This window comes from Saccopteryx bilineata, chromosome 1 (genome assembly GCF_036850765.1).
Source record: "Saccopteryx bilineata isolate mSacBil1 chromosome 1, mSacBil1_pri_phased_curated, whole genome shotgun sequence".
Classification (NCBI taxonomy): domain Eukaryota; kingdom Metazoa; phylum Chordata; class Mammalia; order Chiroptera; family Emballonuridae; genus Saccopteryx; species Saccopteryx bilineata.
In genome coordinates, this window is record NC_089490.1 from 262475688 (window position 1) to 262493260 (window position 17573).

General features: G+C 40.2%; 1 protein-coding gene across 8 annotated transcripts in view; it reads right to left on the reverse strand.

Annotated features, from left to right (window-relative positions):
- Window positions 1–17573, reverse strand: part of MAST4 (microtubule associated serine/threonine kinase family member 4) — a 627450-nt gene that overhangs the window by 166555 nt on the left and 443322 nt on the right. For 2 of the 8 annotated variants that reach the window (XM_066242008.1, XM_066242056.1), the window contains exon 1: window positions 5719–6087. The exons of the other annotated variants lie outside the window; for them this stretch is intronic. In XM_066242008.1, coding sequence (XP_066098105.1) covers window positions 5719–5810 — 92 coding nt within the window. In that variant the 5' untranslated portion in view covers window positions 5811–6087. Of the gene's footprint in view, window positions 1–5718; window positions 6088–17573 lie in introns of those variants that run through there. 8 annotated transcript variants of the gene reach the window in all.

The following is a 17573-nucleotide window of genomic DNA, read 5'->3' on the forward strand; positions in this document are numbered from 1 at the left end:
CCTCGTCTGGACCTGTCTGCATGTCTGCTCACATCTTAAATGGGGCATCTCTAGCTCTCCCACAGATTAATCTAACATATTTCTCCTGATGACGACTCCCGAGACTATTATTTCTGGTATAGCCTCTCCGAATGCCCTGGACCTACACATCCAACTGCCTGCCTGGAGCTTTCTTCTCTGCCTCAGAGCCCTTACCATTCTCAGATACCTGCCCCCAAACTCTTCCCACAGCAATAAGATGACAATTTCTCATCCTTTAGATCTCCTCTTAAATATAACCTCTTCATAAAACGTTCCCTGACCACATTATTTAAAGTAGCCACCCACATTGTTAGTTCTGAGCTCTTAGAGCTTTCAGAATACTGACCACCATTTGGCAACTGATGTAATTAGATGTTTGTTCATTTGTGCAGCACAAGTACTTTGTCTTGTTCACTACTATTTCCCCTTGCTCAGCACCGGAGTTGGTGGCTGCAGACAACTGGATGAAGGAATCATCGTGCCATGGTAATCCGCACCCAACAAACACTCAGTGAATGCAGATTAACTGAGCTCCTGAGGATGAAAGGGTATCACTTTGTGTCTTCCTCTCCCCCACCCTGACATGTACAGGTGGCTCCTTTACCTCCCTGGTTCCTCAAGCCAAAACCCCCAGGGCCATTGTGAAATCTTTCTTCATCCCTCAGAGCCAATGGCTCACCAACTTCTATCAATTTCATATCCTTAGTATCTCTCAAAGGCATATCTCACCACATTCTTTGCTCAGGCCTGGAGAACCCTTTAAACAGGCTACTGCAATAACTTGTTAAATGGTGTTTACCTCTACCATCAGAACGAAGCTCCCAGTAAGGCTAGATAGGTCTCTCTCTCATTGATAAAGGCCAACCTTCCACAAATACCAAGTGCCTCAACTCTCCTTCTCAGTCTCCTTGCCCACCACTCAGCTCCTATTGTAATGATAGTAACAATATTAATAGTTAGAATTTGCAGTGAGTTTTTACGTGCCAGTCATTGTATTAGGCATTTGTGCTATGAATACATGGCAATATTTACACTCTTATGAGATAAGTAATTTACTTGTCCCTATTTTATAGATGAAACAACTGTAGTCCAAAGACATAAACTTACCCAATACCATTCAAACCCAGGTAAACTGGCTTCAGATCAACCCTCTTAACCATAGTTCTATATCATATCACGTCTTCAAACCTTACACTTCAGCAAGACTGAGTTATGCATCTGGTTCTTTATGCTCCAGCAATACCGAGCTATGTATAGTCCCTTGAACTCTGTGCCACAAAGTCTTTGTACAAACTATTTCTTCAGCCTCCTTGGGAAGGCCCTGTCCATCTGTCTGATAAATACAAACCTATCCTTCAAAATCTCCCTGTTGTATCTCCTGGATCCTTGAGAGCAAAGTCTCCCTTATTTCCTAAGCACTCCTATGGTTTATGTGTACCTTGTAAATATATACTTCTCTGTACCTTATTTTGCAATGACTCATTTGCGTATCTTCGCTGAAGACAAGCCTAGGGCTTTCCGCTTTGGGTCACAGTGCCCAGGTATACAATAGAGGCTCAAAAAAACATGGATTTAAGTGGTTTTTCATGACAGGGGTGAGTACAAGTTCACTAATACTTGACATGTCAGGTCAGGAGAGAAGTGTATTCTCTATACTTCTTAAAGACATATACTCGTGAGCAAAACAAAAAGAAAAACTCACCAAACTCTACAGATGTTTCTGAGGGGAAGATGCAGTGTACATAAAAATTCCAAGACATTCTGACAACTACAGCAGTTAGCTGAAGATCCCTGAATATACCTGCTGTTCACAGCAATTGCTGAGTAAAGTGAATTCAGGGGGAAAAAATTATCCCATGGGTTCTCAGAAAAATATATTTGGAAACTTGCTCAAAGTTATTTACTGAGTCACACACTGCCCACAGCCATGGATAGGGTTTTATTGATTTAGGTCACTGAGGTTTGAAGATGATCACTTAAACCCAATAAAAACATGACAAGACTTCTGACCATTAAAATCATAAAAATCAAGCATAATCTAGATTCACTAGACTGTCCTTTAGCAAAACAAAAGGTGAATCTCAAAACTGAGCAGCAACATTAAGAAATCAATGGTAGTCCTTTCATTTCAGAGTGACAGAGAGAGATATAAGTAAAAGAAGCTTAATCCTTTCCCCCCAGTGTTTTTTTAATCCAATGGGTAAAGAAAAGATGCTATAAACATAAGCGGTAATATAAAGCTGGCAAACTCATTTCCATACTACAATGTGATGGGTTCTTCAAATGAATGGAATATCTACAGACCTATGAAATGTACAGTCTCTAAAACATTCAATTATTACTTCAGTTTAAAACAAGTTTTAGTTGAAATAATCTGTTCATTCAGCCTAGATTTCTGTCCCTCAAAGCAGCAGGTAAATCAGTGCTTATACGGAAACTGCCTTGAGGAAATGGGAAGAGGAATGAAGGGCAAAGCCAGTCATGAAAAAGAAACTGGGCCCTGGCCTGTGGCTCAGTGAATAGAATGTTGGCCCAGTGTATGGATATCCTGGGTTCAATTCCTAGTCATGTCAAACAGGAGAAGCCACCATCTGCTTCTCCTCCTCTCCTTTTCCTCCTTCTCTCCATCTTCCCCTCCCACAGTCAATAGCTTATTTGATTGGAGTGTGGCCCCGGGCACTAAAAATAGCTCTGTTGGTCTGAGAATGGTAGCCCCAGGCACTAAAAATAGTTTGGCACTCTAGCATTGGCCCCATATGGGGTTGCAGGGTAGATCCCAGTAAGGGCGCATGGGGTAGTCTGTCTTACTATCTCTCCTTCTCTTACCTAAAAAAATAAAATAAATAAAATAAAATGAAACTGTTTTCAATGAAATACGAACTTTACGCACATTTCAAGCAGACAAAGTCAATTGTCAATGTATATCCAGACAACCCAATGTCTGCCAAGGTCAAGACAAAAAATATTGATAAGAACAATACATCAACTTTGGGACACAACAAAAGAACCCAGGCTTTGAGTTCATAGGTACTGTGTAAGAGTCTAGGCATTTTCTCCCAAGAATGCAGGGAGTTGTAATGTAGCAAACCAAAGATCTTCCATGATGACAATTTCTACCACATTATAGATTTAAGAAATTTTAAGTGTCTGAAACCATTCAACCTCTCTTTCTTTCTTGTAAGTGGTCACACATCCTATCCCTAGGAGCTATAAAATGCTCAATCACGGGCTCAAAGCCAGATTTTTCTCTTTGATAGACACAAAAAACTGATGGTAAAGAAAAGGTTAAGATGAAGCCTTCTGAATTACAGTGTTAATCAGAACAAATCACTGGGATAAAATATGCAAAATGAATGAAAGTCAGTGAGTGTGCAGAAATGAAGCTAGGCTTGGAATAAAGCACATCCAACTGAGGACAAGGGCACTGGGCACACCCACCCTCAGTGAGGCTGGGGAAGGAGAGGACCCTCTGGAAGGAGGAGGTCTTTTTGAAAGGGCAGCTTTCAGAAGCCTGATCAGCCACATAAGGAATAAGGTTAATGTGGGCCTTGGAGAAGGAGACAGGATTTAGAGCAGTTAAGGGAGGTCACAGAAGGGAAAGAGTCAGAGGTAAGCATATGCTACATGTCCTTAGGGAAGGTCACCGAGCCGGAATTGATCACTGTATAATAAGAGAATACAACAGTTACATGCACTGCCTGGAAAACAGAACATCTGCCCTTCATTTTTCTGAATCTACATAATAAATAGAAAGTGATAGGCTTTTGAAACCAACAATAAGTAGAGGTATATACAGATGACCTTCCAAACTCTGTGAATCTTGGAAATCCCCGGTAACAAACAGGCTGTGACAACCACTACTGTTAGAAGGTAGGGAAGAAGATCCCCGTCTCTCCATTTTACTCTACTGAAGATATGGGTCCATGACTTGGGGAGTGGAGATAGCCTCCCCACTACCTACTTTCCCATTTTTCTGGGGAGAACCTCAGTTACTTTAGAACCTAGGCTCTCTGCCAGAGAGAGTTGTCTGAAAGGGAGTGTTCGGGCCGGGGAGATATTGCCCTAAAGCTGAGGTCAGACCAGCCTGAGAATTCTTCACGTATTTGACTCTCTCAACAGGACTATCAACAGGTAGGCTGGGGGAAGAAAGGCTCCATCCAACCGCTTTTCAGGTTGTCACACAGGCGTGGTGCCAGTGCAGACTCCTCTCTGCAGGAACCGGCTGCCTGTGAGAGGAGAGGCTGCAGCACAGCCAGGACTACACCAATTCCAATACACACAGCCCCTGGCTCACTGAAAAGGTGAGAAGTTACGGTGGTCTTGTTCATGTACAGCATGTATCACTTCAAATAATTTGTTGTTTTGGGGGCCTGGGTTGGTGCATGGGTGACACAGCTTAAACAAAAACGACCAATACCAAAAGAGTGTCTTTGAGCATATACAGAATGAGAAAAGCACAACCACCTTATTGAAAAGGCACAACTTTCGACTCTAACAGGGTTTAGTGGTATCAACACTATTCAAGTTGCATTAGAAGGTAAATATGACCTAAAAATGTCTCTCTCTCACACATACAAACACACACTTGTGTTTGCTTGATCTATGTATATATGCATGTGTATAAACAGCATATATGTGAGTATCACAGGATGCTTCTGAACTGTAAGAAATACCATGGGAAAAATTTTAAAAACTACCAAGTTTTCCAAAGTATCACATAACTGCATTTATGCTACATAAACGTACAGGTATAACCAAACAGAATGAACTGTGTTTTTATAGTGTTCTTTAAACACTGCAGTACAAAGATTGTGAAGCTCCAAATCTGATAGCCTGCATCCTGTTTATTTGACCGCATCATTGCTCTCATGCATGTACACGTGTATGTGCAAGGCAAGTTTGGAAGGAAAATAAAGAATCTGTATTTCTACAACTCAGAGGGTGTGCCCCTCAAAAATCACAATAATGCCCCTTTCCGTGCTGGACATGAATGTGGAGAGAGGAGAAACAGCTCCTTTAAAATCATGTCCTCTCAACCTAAGTGTCAGCAACTAACTCTAAACAGCCTTTCACGTGTGGCACAAACTTCATCTTGCATTTAAAAGTCTGTTTTCCTCCCACCTATTCTGTCAACTGTATATTATCAAATGAAAAGGCCAGCCCTGTATTAGAAACAAATGTCTGCAAACCAGTTAAAAAAAAAAAAGGCAAAGTTATGCAGACCTGTCTCTTCAAGCAGACAATTTAAAACAGGATAACTTGAGAACTCTCTTTGCATAGTACATCTGCATCTTATAAAAGGTCAAATATTTAACAGAGAGGACAACTGAAAGGCTCCACAAAGCGAAGCAGAGTCCCGAGGTCCCGGTGAATGAAATGGATAAACATGATCAGATCAAAGAGACAGACTTAAACAAGCACTCCCTCCCCCTTCCCCTTTTCTCCCCTCACCACTCACCATTCAACCTCCTATTATCCACATTTCAAAAGAAGAGCCCCTGAGAAGCCCATTCACCAGGACTCCCCAGGAAATCCAGAGGAAAGAAATACCTGAAACAGTGCCCCCCTGGTAGGCTGTAAACTTTTCAAACTGTCACCCAATAAACAAAACCCCGGTTTCCAAAGCTGCTTGGACGGTTGAGCAGCCTCGGAAGCCCACGCATTCCCTCTCCACGCAAAGGATCCCCGCGTTTTTACCTTTGTGTTCGCCGCAGCCTGTTCCCACTCCTCAAATGAGGCAAAGTAAAGTTTGAGAGCACAGTCCAAAAATTGGGGTCAGACATATCCATTCCTTTCTCGAATTCACTGCAGGTTCAAAGCCAGAAGACCGGAACGGGGAGAGGGTTTAAAAAAATATATCCCAGTGATCTTACTCCCTGCTGAGGAAGCGTGCTGTGAACTGTGATCTCGAGAACAACTTGGAGTCTGTCTGAGAGGTCCCCGTCCCAGCCTTTCATGAACACACAGCCATTTCTCCAAGGGTCAGGAAACTTGTTTCCTCCCGGGTTTGCCCTCTCCTGGCCAGCCTCAGCCAGCTACAAACAGTAACTACAAGAGTTGGGCCGTGCGTTCTGCTCCAATGCTGTCTGTGTGTGATTCGGTCCAAGGTACTTTGTCATCTCTTTGGCAGATACCATTTGCAGCTCCTGCGGGGGGGTCCGGGGGTATGAAGATGACTATTTTAAGTCTTTGGGTCTGGGAGGCTGTTGCTTATCAGCAAACCTTTCAACATCCGAACATGCTCAGTGTTCAGTTTCCTTTTGGTATCTACACACAAGGAAAAAAATTTCCATCAAAGAGCTCCTATTCTGCTCCCCCCTCCACACTAAAAAAGGGAAACTTACTAGCACTTTTTACGAAACCGGCCTATTGGCGGACTTGAGCCGGGCACCTTTGTGTAGCCTCCTAGCCACCTCCTAGCCTGGTGCTGCAAGGGGGTGGGCGGCCCAGCACCTTTCCCCACCCGCGGACTCTCTCCGGGGGAGCTTGGCCTCATGGGAAAGGGAGCAGCCAGCCAGCTGAGTGGGAGGGTAGGAGCCCACCCCAAAGAGCCAGGGCACCCAAGCATCTTCTGTCTCTGTCGCGTCCCCGGGCCAGGAGCCCCAAATGGATCATTCCCCCAAATAAATAAATAAATCCAGCCCCCGCTCCCAAGCCGGGAAGCCTGCGCAATGCACACCTGAGGGCTAACTGGTGATTCACTGCAGAGTGGATCACCATTATAATACTCCTAGGAAGTCAGTCATACCCTGCTGAGACGCTGATGCGGGCAGGAAAATCACGCAGACGGCTGCCACGCTCACCTCGGTAAACTGAATTAACGAGTTACATACATTTGATGAATTACTACCGTGCACACCTGTTTGGCTTCAGACAGCAAGGACTGTCTAGAAAATGCTCAACCACCATGATTAAAGACACTTCCTGTATTATTTAACAAATGCTAGAAGTATTTTCCTTCCATGTGAGTTGGAGCTTGAATGGAAGGAATGAAGGGGAGGTTGAATCAATGTCACTGTTCTTCAGTTTGAAGGAGGGTATGGTATTCAAATAACTCCCTCAACTGACACATGCTTATGTAAAAGTACATAAAGAAAAAAAACTGGAATTTAAATTAGCTGCCTTAAATCTGGTGTGATACGGCAAGAGATGCTAATTTGTTTTAATTAAGCAAAAATAAGTTGTAAAAAAAAAATGGTGTAGTTCATCCAGTATATACTGAGAACAAACTTGATAACAGAGAGGAAGGTTACAAAAGGGGTGGGGACAGCAAGGAACAGAGTGAACAGAGGACAGGAGTCCACTGTGGGGTCCTCTTTATCTAATTCTTGTAAACCACAGACGTATTTCTACCCCAAGGACTCTCAGGATTTCTCACAGTAATTTTTGGATAGGGCTTTCTTATGTATCATCTCCTCAAATACTTCTAGAGCCTCTGGATCCTTGAAATCCATTAAGGTAGACAAAAGAGGCAATATTTTCTCAATTTTACAAGTGACAAAATATACTTCACCAGACACTTACAGGCTCAGTCCAGTATTTTTGCCCCCTTCTAAGCCATTTCTTCTTAGTAAAAACGTTTCTAAGTATTTAAAAAGTTGTCTTTTTAAAGGCTGACACAAAGATAGTACTCATGTTGCAAAGCAGAATTCATCAACCTCAGCACTATGACATTAATGGCTGGACAATTCCTTGTTTGAGTGCTATCTTGGGCATTGGAGGATGTTTACCAGCACCCCTGACTTCTACCCACCAGATACCAGGGGTGACTATCAAAAAAACTGTATACATTGCCAAACACCCCTTGGGGGCCAAAATTACCCCTGGCTGAGAACCACTGATCTAGATAGAAGCTCCCTCTGAGAAAGCTGGCACAGACCAGTGTTTTCCAACTGGCAATCTGCAGACCAGTCTGCCAAAAATTTTGTGCTGGTCCATGAAAAGAGTTAACTACCCTGATGTTGTATGAAGATTATAGACCCAGCCTGACCTGTGGTGGCGCAGTGGATAAAGCATCCACCTGGAATGCTGAGATCACCAGTTCGGAGCCCCGGACTTGCCTGGTCAGGGCACATGTGGGAGTTGATGCTGCCTGCTCCTCCCCTACCTTCTCCCTTGCTCTTTCTCTCTCTCTCCTCTCTAAAATGAGTAAATAAAAATATTTAAAAAAAAAGATTATAGACCCAGTGATCTTAGTTGAATTTGCTTTTGCTCAGGGTGACTTCTGCCTTAGCAGTCCCCGAAATAATAATTCTATTTTCACCAGTCCCCAAGTTTAAAATGCTTGAAAACCATTGGCATAGAGCATTGGTTAAGAGCAAAAATCTTGGGATTGAATTCTGGATTCAGTAATTACTGTGACCTTAGGCAAGTCACTTAATCTCTGCCCATTTTCCCTATTTTTATAGGGTCCATGATAGGACCAACTTCTAAGAGGCTGACCTACATAAATGAGATGACATACATAAGCCTCTTCAAGCAGCATCTAGAACACACTTCACATAATTGTTGGCAATTTGCTCAAGCTAAAAGAATACTATGCTGAGAGACGTAAGACTAGGGCAGAGGGCACCCCACACCAAGCCCTCCACTTTCATGGTGCCTTGAACATTCCTCTACTGAGCTGATGGTCACACTGAATGAAAATTGACTTTTTACTGCTACTGTCTTCCTTATTAGCCTGTGAATTCCTCAAGGGTAAAACTATGTTTTATTGATTTTAGCATTTCCAAAATCTGGTGGTTCCTGTTTTCCACAAGCATTTAATAAATGCCTTTTGAATGGAAATGCTTCAAGATGCTCAGGTTTCTCTTCTTTCTCTTAAGATGCCCTGAAATTACTGGTCTTAGCAGATCAGTGGATTTTCTCAAATAATCCTGAATTCTTTAGAACCCCATGAGGATATTTTTTAAATTCTAAAGACCTTCACTTTCATCTACATCTGTAACTGGAAACAGATGTGCTAACATTCCTCAGGTCTTAACACAGCTCTAAAAAATATCACAACCAAATCCAAGGGAAACCCTCTTTGAATGGTCCTCTCATCCCCCAACCCAGGGAATAATTTCTGTGCTCATTTTCAGGTATCTTAGTTTAAAAGGGATAATTATTTACTAGAGGCTTCCCAGAGAAGAACAACTAAATGGTAAAGGGGACATGAAATTATACTATATGAATTCTGGTTGATGGAACTCTGTGTTGAAAGTGGAGGAGAGAAAATTTAGGGAACAAGTGATAGAGTTCTTTGAACAGTGAAATAACTACTATGTGGAAGAGTCCTTGGATCCAAAGATGAAAAAGGCTGAAACAACAAGGGAGGACTTCTATAAGGGTGGTTGAGCAGAGGTAACTTGAAGGAGATGCACAGGGTGGGACTCAAGTTCTGCATGGTTTCAAGACCTAGTGCCTCTGTACCTCTCAACTTTTGTACTCTCTCTGGTCCTTCTAGAAAAGTCCATGCATCTGAGCAGTGCCAATAAAGACGATAGCAACGAAAATGGGTAAGTCAATAACAGTAAATATATAAATATTTTTATATAAATTATTTTTATATAAATGTTCCCTAAATTTTCTCTCCCCCACTTTCAAATAATTTTTCTCTTGATTGAATGATGCATATCCCAGCTTGCGGTCAACAGAGGTCATTACCATCTCCACTCTGTATATTTTAGGGAATCCATCATGCAGATTCTCAAAGGGATGGGTAAAGACATGAGCATGTTTAACCATGTAATTTTATATGTTTTTTTTTTGGGGGGGTTGTTTTTACATTTAAAAGACTTGGGAGAATTTGGGTTGTATCCAAAATGAAAAAATAAAAATAGGTAAAATAATGAGAATCCAGAAATGAACTAGTTAATACAGTGAAAGTGGCTGATATATTCCCACACTCATATAAGATAAGAGTAGGTGTGACACTCAAGTGTAATTTGTCTTCTAACCTGTTTGACTTGATTTGGGAACCTATGATTCAGAAGGTAATACAGTCAGTAAACACAAGAATTAAACTGGTCAGAACTACTGACATTTTCCTACAGATAAGATCATTATATTGGCAGAAACTAGAGGACAGTTTAGTTGCAATTGTAAAATTCTGGCTACAGAATTGAGAATTGAGATTATTGTTAATTATTAAGACAATAGCTGATTTAGGTCAATATACAGATATTCAGCAAGATTTTCTACTTATTGCACAACTAAGCCTCCACAACTATGGCCAAGCTTTGTAATCCAGGATGCTCATCCATTTAATCATCATGTTACTATCTGACATTGTTTTTATGAGAAAGGTAAATAAGATTAAAAAAAAAGCTTGCACGCTACTGAAATACTAGGTTAGGACTCAGTGAATATTTCAGAAAAGGGCAACCTCTCCACTATTTACTCCCTTCCTACATAGAAAAAATACAGGTCCTTTTACCCGACTTAAAGTGTTCTCTCTACTCCTCACCCTCTGCTCCAGGCTCATGTGGCAGAGTTTCCCCCATGCTACATCAGGTAGTGGTAAACATCCCTGGAGCCTTGCCTTGGATTTAGGCACTGTGGGAGCCTACGTTTACTAGTGTAGGTGTGAGGCCTGAAAAACTGTCAGCTCCCTGCCCTGACCCTCTTGCCACAAGGCCATGTTCGATGAGAAGACATTAAGGAAAGCAGGCTTATATTGAGTTTCCAAATATATTCTTCCTGATCTTTGCCTCATCTGGGGCTTCTGCTATAAATTAACTTTGACTTCTATCCATCACATCTTCAGAGCACCTAGAAGTGAGTACCTACCCAAGGCTATCCATACCCACAAGTCCACTTTGTTAACCTTCCAAATGTTGTCTTGAGAGTTTAAGGTTAGGAGTGCAGCCTGGGCGGTGACACAGTGGTAAGAATATCGAACTGGGACACAGAGGACCCAGGTTTGACACTTGAAGGTCATCAGCTTGAGTGCAGGGTTACTGGCTTGAGTGTGGGATCATAGACATGACCCCATGGTCGCTAGCTTGAGCCCAAAGGTGACTGGCTTGAAGCCCAAGGTTGCTGGCTTGAGCAAGGGGTCACTCACTCTGCTGTAGCCCCACTGTCGAGGCACATCTGAGAAGGAAATCAATGAGCAACTAAGGTACTGCAACAAGAATTGATGCTTCTCATCTCTCTCCATTTCTGTCTGTCTGTCTCTCTCTCTCTCACACACACACACACACACACACACAAAGTTAAGGGTGCAAATGTCAAATTGCCGACCTTGAATGAGCAATCTTTGTAATCACTGCACATCTTGAGAAATAAAGCTTTAAGACTCGGCAATGTGAAGGAAGTTGCTTCAAGGGGAGCAGGTTGAAAGAAAACTCTTCTAATGTTATTAAACACTTTTTTTTGCTTGTTCACATTCCTAAAATATGAAGGATGATAAACTGATAAATAAAAATTAACTTGTAGGGATAGATCTGAATGCTAAAAACCAAGGGATGAATAATCCTTGGAATATTTTTAAAACAATATCCCAAGGTAGAGAGGTTAAGATTTCTAAAGTGAATAGATTTTAAAAAAGGAAACCGCCTGACCTGTGGTGGCGCAGTGGATAAAGCATCGACCTGGAAATGCTGAGGTCGCCGGTTCAAAACCCTGGGCTTGCCTGGTCAAGGCACATATGGGAGTTGATGCTTCCAGCTCCTCCCCCCTGTCTCTCTCTCTCTCTCTCTCTCTCCTCTCTAAAATGAATAAATAAATAAATAAAAATTAAAAAAAAACTTTGACATTTAAAAAAAAAAAAAAAAAAAAAAGGAAACCAAGTAAAATTGATTTACAGTTCCTGATAGGTTCAACTGAGAACTATGGAATCCACAAGGGCAGGTTGAAGGATAGGGCTCAAGACAGGAAAGGACAGACAAAAGACTGGCCCAAATGGGAAGAGAATGTAACATTCTCCTCAGGTAGTCCCGGGATTCCAGGAGAATCAGAGGCTCAAAAAATGTGGCAAATAATCAATAACTTTACAGAATCTAAGAGGAGAGAACAGATAGATATGGGAATGAAGTGCTTTTCTCCCAAATTACTGACTCCTTGGCTTGTGTGATAGAGAAGTAACATAGAACATGTATGATGGTGGCCCAGCACATAGGAAGAGAGAGGATTTCATAGTCACTTGCTTTTAAGCATGTCTATCCTCTGACACCCTGACAGAGGAAATAAACAGAAAAGGTGCACCATCCTTACAGGGTTAGCAGGGTCATCCTGTAAGAGGGAGACACTTGGAGAGCCAGAGATGAGTGTCTCTTTCCATCTAAACGAGCTGTCTGACAGACCCATCATTTAACCTGGCCTCTAACAGAGCTAAGCAATCCAATCTGTAGCCAAGAGCAAAGCTTGGAGATCAGCACCCTCCTCTGACAGATGGAGAGCTAACTCCTGTCTTGCTTTGAGGCCAAACTTGTGGCCACTTTCTCTAGGCAGCCTTCCTATGAACCTCCTGATCCACAGGGGCTCAGGCATTCCTCTCCCGAGCTCTGCTCCTGAGAGCCCCTGCGGGACAGGGTTCTCCCCCTCTATCAAAATCCATTTGCTTGCAGATTTGTCTGCCTAAATACAATCTTCAGGATGAATGTTAAGGCAAGGGAGGAAGGTGTTGCTTGGAGTTAGAAAGATACTTGGTAGCAAAGGTGGGTCTAGAATCCTGATATGTTGAAGACACACCTTGAATATGTTTTCACAAGATTTTTCTGTCTTCTTTGAGTTTCATGAATCTGTTCTTTTATCTATATATATATGCTGTACCTGTTAGGCAGGTCTATTGTCTCAAATTTCAAAATCTCCAAAAATATAGATGAGGCATATATAGCTGTATATATAAATATATATATGTATATAACAAGTTTGTAAGAAATATCACGTGTTTTTTTTTTTTTATCGTAACAGTGACCCTCAGTTACTAATCATTGCCTAAGACTCTCAGTCTGGAGTTAACTTCAAGGACATGTTATTTCTTGATCCAGAAGCTTGGGTCTAAGATACATCATTTGTCATCCAGCTTCTGAGCATGAATTGACAGTACAATTATAAGAAGTGCCAATTCAGTTTAAGTGGGTCAGTGTAGTTATATTTAGCACTGTGGTAACTGACACTAAGACCTTTATGTAATATAGGATTAAGGTTAATTTATCAGTTCTTCTTCTCTTAGATATTTTTTTCAGGTCGGACATCTTAAGTTATGGAAAACTACACTGAAATAAGAGGTAATGGAAACTCCCTGCTGTATAGGGAACACATACAGAAGAAGTAGAAACCATAGAAACCATGTGCTTTTGTAGTGACCAGACTTTAATTCCATTGTTAAAGTTTACTCAAATTATCACACAATGCTAGGACAACATGTCAGTGAAGACAGAATATTTTTAGCCAAGAAGTTCTCAAGCACACTTTAGTATCTATATCTATTAAGTTATGTCATTTTTACACCAACAAAAAAATTTAAAGACATATCTATCCATAGGAGAATAAATATGATGTTAGGCATGAAAAGTGTTCACTTTATCATAGAAATGCAATTAAAACATCAATCAAGATATTTTTACCTGTTAAACTGGAAAAGATTTAAAAAAGATAATATTCAATATTAGTGAGGGTGTAAGGAGATAAGTTCTCTCTACCAACTTTCTGGAAAGCAATCTGGAGAATGAAAATACACAGACACACGTTATACATATAAAGACACATACATATAAATATGTCGTGTGCATATGTACATATAGATATAATACACACATACAAATATATATAATATATAATAAATTGGCATGCTAGAATTTATACAAGTATAATCAAATATGTACATAATGATTTATGTATATGGAAATTAATCTCAGAATTCCTTAATAATATTGGGGGGGAAAAACCAAAGGTACAAAACATGGGCAACTGTTAATAAATACTAAAATAGCCAAAGAATGAGATTTTAAACTTTTTTTTATTTAAAAAAATTTTTTTAATACTTTATTCATTTTAGAAGAGAGAGAGATAGAGAGAGAGGAGGGGGGAGGAGCAGGAAGTATCAACTCCCATATGTGCCTTGACCAGCCAAGCCCAGGGTTTTGAACAGGCAACCTCAGTGTTCTAGGTCGACACTTTATCCACTGTGCCACCACAGGTCAGGCAAGAATGAGATTTTATAAAATCAATAAAGACTATGTGGTAGACAGAATAATAGATTCTAAAGATATCCAAATTCTAAACCCTGGAACCTGAGAATATGCTATTTTATATGTCAAGAGGAATTTTGCAGATGTGATTAAATTAAGGATCTTGAGACAAGGAGATTATCCTAGATTATCTGGGTGAGCTGTAGATGTAATCGTAAGTGTCTTTATTAGAGGGAAGCAGAGGAAGATTGGACAAGAGACAAGGGTGATATGACACTGAGCAAGACGCTATCTATGCTGCTGGTTTTGAGGTTAGAGGAAGGGGCCTTGAGCCAAGGAAACACAGGAATGCAGCTGAAGAAGCTGAGAAATGCAAGGAAACACACTGTATCCCAGGGTTTCTGGAAGGTTCTCAGCCTAGCTGATACCTTGACTCCAGGAAAACCACTGGAGACTTCTGATCTCTGGAACTCTAAGAGAATAAAGTCTATGTTGTTCTAAACCAGGGCTCCCCAAACTACAGCCCGCGGACAGCATGTGGCCCCCTGAGGCCATTTATCCCCCCCCCCCCCCGCCGCACTTCCGGAAGGGGCACCTTTTTCATTGGTGGTCAGTGAGAGGAGCACATTGACCATCTCATTAGCCAAAAGCAGGCCCATAGTTCCCATTGAAATACTAGTCAGTTTGTTGATTTAAATTTACTTGTTCTTTATTTTAAATATTGTATTTGTTCCTGTTTTGTTTTTTTACTTTAAAATAAGGTATGTGCAGTATGCATAGGGATTAGTTCATAGTTTTTTTTATAGTCCGGCCCTCCAACAGTCTGAGGGACAGTGAACTGGCCCCCTGTGTAAAAAGTTTGGGGACCCCTGTTCTAAACCATTTAGTTTGTCATAATTTGTTACAGGAGACATAAGAAATGAATGTGATATTTTAAAAAATTATCTAACAAATGGTGATGCTCCTGAAATATGTTTAAAATAAAGCCAGAAAAAATAGATATAATTATTTTATATGATATAGATTATTTAAAATATAATATATATAAATAGAAATTTGGAACTAAACAAAGGACTTTTGGTGAACATTGGTGAGTAAGGGATTACGGCTGATTTTATTCCTCTTTGTACTTTTTATATTTTTTACCAATCTATATTATTTTTCATTAGGTTTGAAAACCCTAATTTCTAGAAGCCACACATTTGACAGAGCCTTTTGATCATGATCTGAAAGTTTCTGTTCCTGAAAATTTTAGGATACTTGAAGAGTTTACAAACTTATGAAAATGCTTTTTCTTGGACATTTTCATAAAATTTTATTGATATCTGACAAAATAAAATGCATATATACAAGCTCTCCAAACCTTAGGAATAAATGTTAAGATTGCTTTAAGAAGCCTTTCCAACTCTCTGGAATTTTATAATAGAAAAATAAAAAATATCTGTTTCTCCACAGAAAACCTTATCTGTTTATGGCAACAAGGCAAATACGGTTCCCCCCATGTATAAGACGCTCCCATGTATTAGACACACTTTAATTTGGGGGCCCGAAATTTGAAAAATAATGTGTTACATAAAGATATTGCACTCAAGTTTTGTTCATCATAAAATTCATACAACTCCTCATCACTGTCAAAACTCCCATCCATTAGCTTGTCCTCATCTGTGTCTGATGACGAATCACTGTCTTCAACAATGAGCACAAAAACAAGTGCAAAAAAAAACAGAAAATGCAAGTAAAAAAAAATCTATAATCACTGTATAAGATGCACCCAGTTTTTAGATCCCAAATTTTTCAAAAAAGGGTGCATCTTATACATGGGGAAATATGGTAGGTATTTTTAAAGCTGACTGGGTTATAAATCCATATGGTGGTTTGTTTTTGGTTGAACATATGTTATTATTTACAGACTGGTCTGGCTGTGTATTTTACCTGAGAAGTTTTGAATTTCAGATCTGCCTGACTCCACTGCACCATACATGGAAGCTTTCTTCTTTCACTGCTCAGAAAAATCATGTATATTTGAAAAACTTACTTTTAATACTAGCCAAATAGGTATATAGTGAAAAGTGATGCTCTTAATTTAAAAAAAAAAATTGGTATTGGCTATAATTTGGGATTACCTCTCCCCAGTATACACAATCTTGTTATTTTCCATGAGGCTAGATAATTTAGAATTTCCTATCTTTAAACAGTAAGGATTGAAAGGCAAAGACCAAGTTTCTAGTACCAACCAGAGAAATATTGCTTGAACCAATGTATTATCATGCATATCATAGACAACAACCATATTAAAGTTCATACTTATCAAAAACTTTCAAAACAAAGTGATTCCAGTTATTAAGAGTTATAATAACAGCCAATCATGTCATCCAATATAGTGGCAGATAGGTGATGGATTACCATCTGTCAATATGAAACAAGAATTGTCTCTATAGGTGGCTCTCAGAAAATGAACTGCATACAGAATTATAAAGAATGCTAAAACACCAAGGATAAAAGATTAAAAAAAAAAAGGCTGATGACATTTACACATCAGGCATAGGAAACTGAAGAGAGTAGATAGAGCAAATCTTACTTAAAATTGGAAGAAAAATACACTAGTTTGGAAAATTAGAAAATGCGAGGAAAGTAAAGGGGGGAAGTTTTTGCTGTATATAAAATGATAAAAGAACTGGCCTCACCCTAACCATGGCCCTCCATGACCTCTTGCCTAGCTTAATAAAGACAATACCCTTCAGCTCCCTACGCCCTAGCTTCCAGCGCTGCCAGCTCCAGTGTGTATGTGCATGCTGTATAGTCACTCTGGTCTCCCGCAAAACATAGCTCATGGTGCTCCACTGTTTCAGCTATATTTTAGGTATGGTTTCGGTCCTGCCATCATGAAATGATCTGGAGTACTTATTAGAAATACCAATTAAGGGAGGCTGCTTCATACCCATTGATACAGTATTTCTGGGAGCAAAGCTCAGGATTCTACATACCCAGGGTATTCTTATGCACATTAAAGTATGAGAGGTTTTTCACAAAATAATCAAAACCTCTTTAAAGAGAATATTTTATAATATACCCCTTGTTACCTCTCCTGCCTCAACCTCTGATACATATCCTCTTATGGTTTATGCTACAATAATAAAAAAAATATGTACTTGTTAAAGAAAATATTGAATTACTATAAGATGCCCAGACATAGTCACTCAGCCACACCTCACTGCCTTTGCACATTCTGTTCCCTTTTCCTACAATTTCCACCTCCACTGTCTGGAAAACTTAACTCATCTTTCAAGTGTAAGCTGTAAAGGCTACCTCTCCAGCAAAGTCTGCCTGACTTTCTTTTGCAAACATAAGTCATTTTTTTCTCTTGGATCTCCAATGAATTTTATGCATGTCCATACCTCTTATACAAAGGTCATTCTCCTGCAGCACGACGGT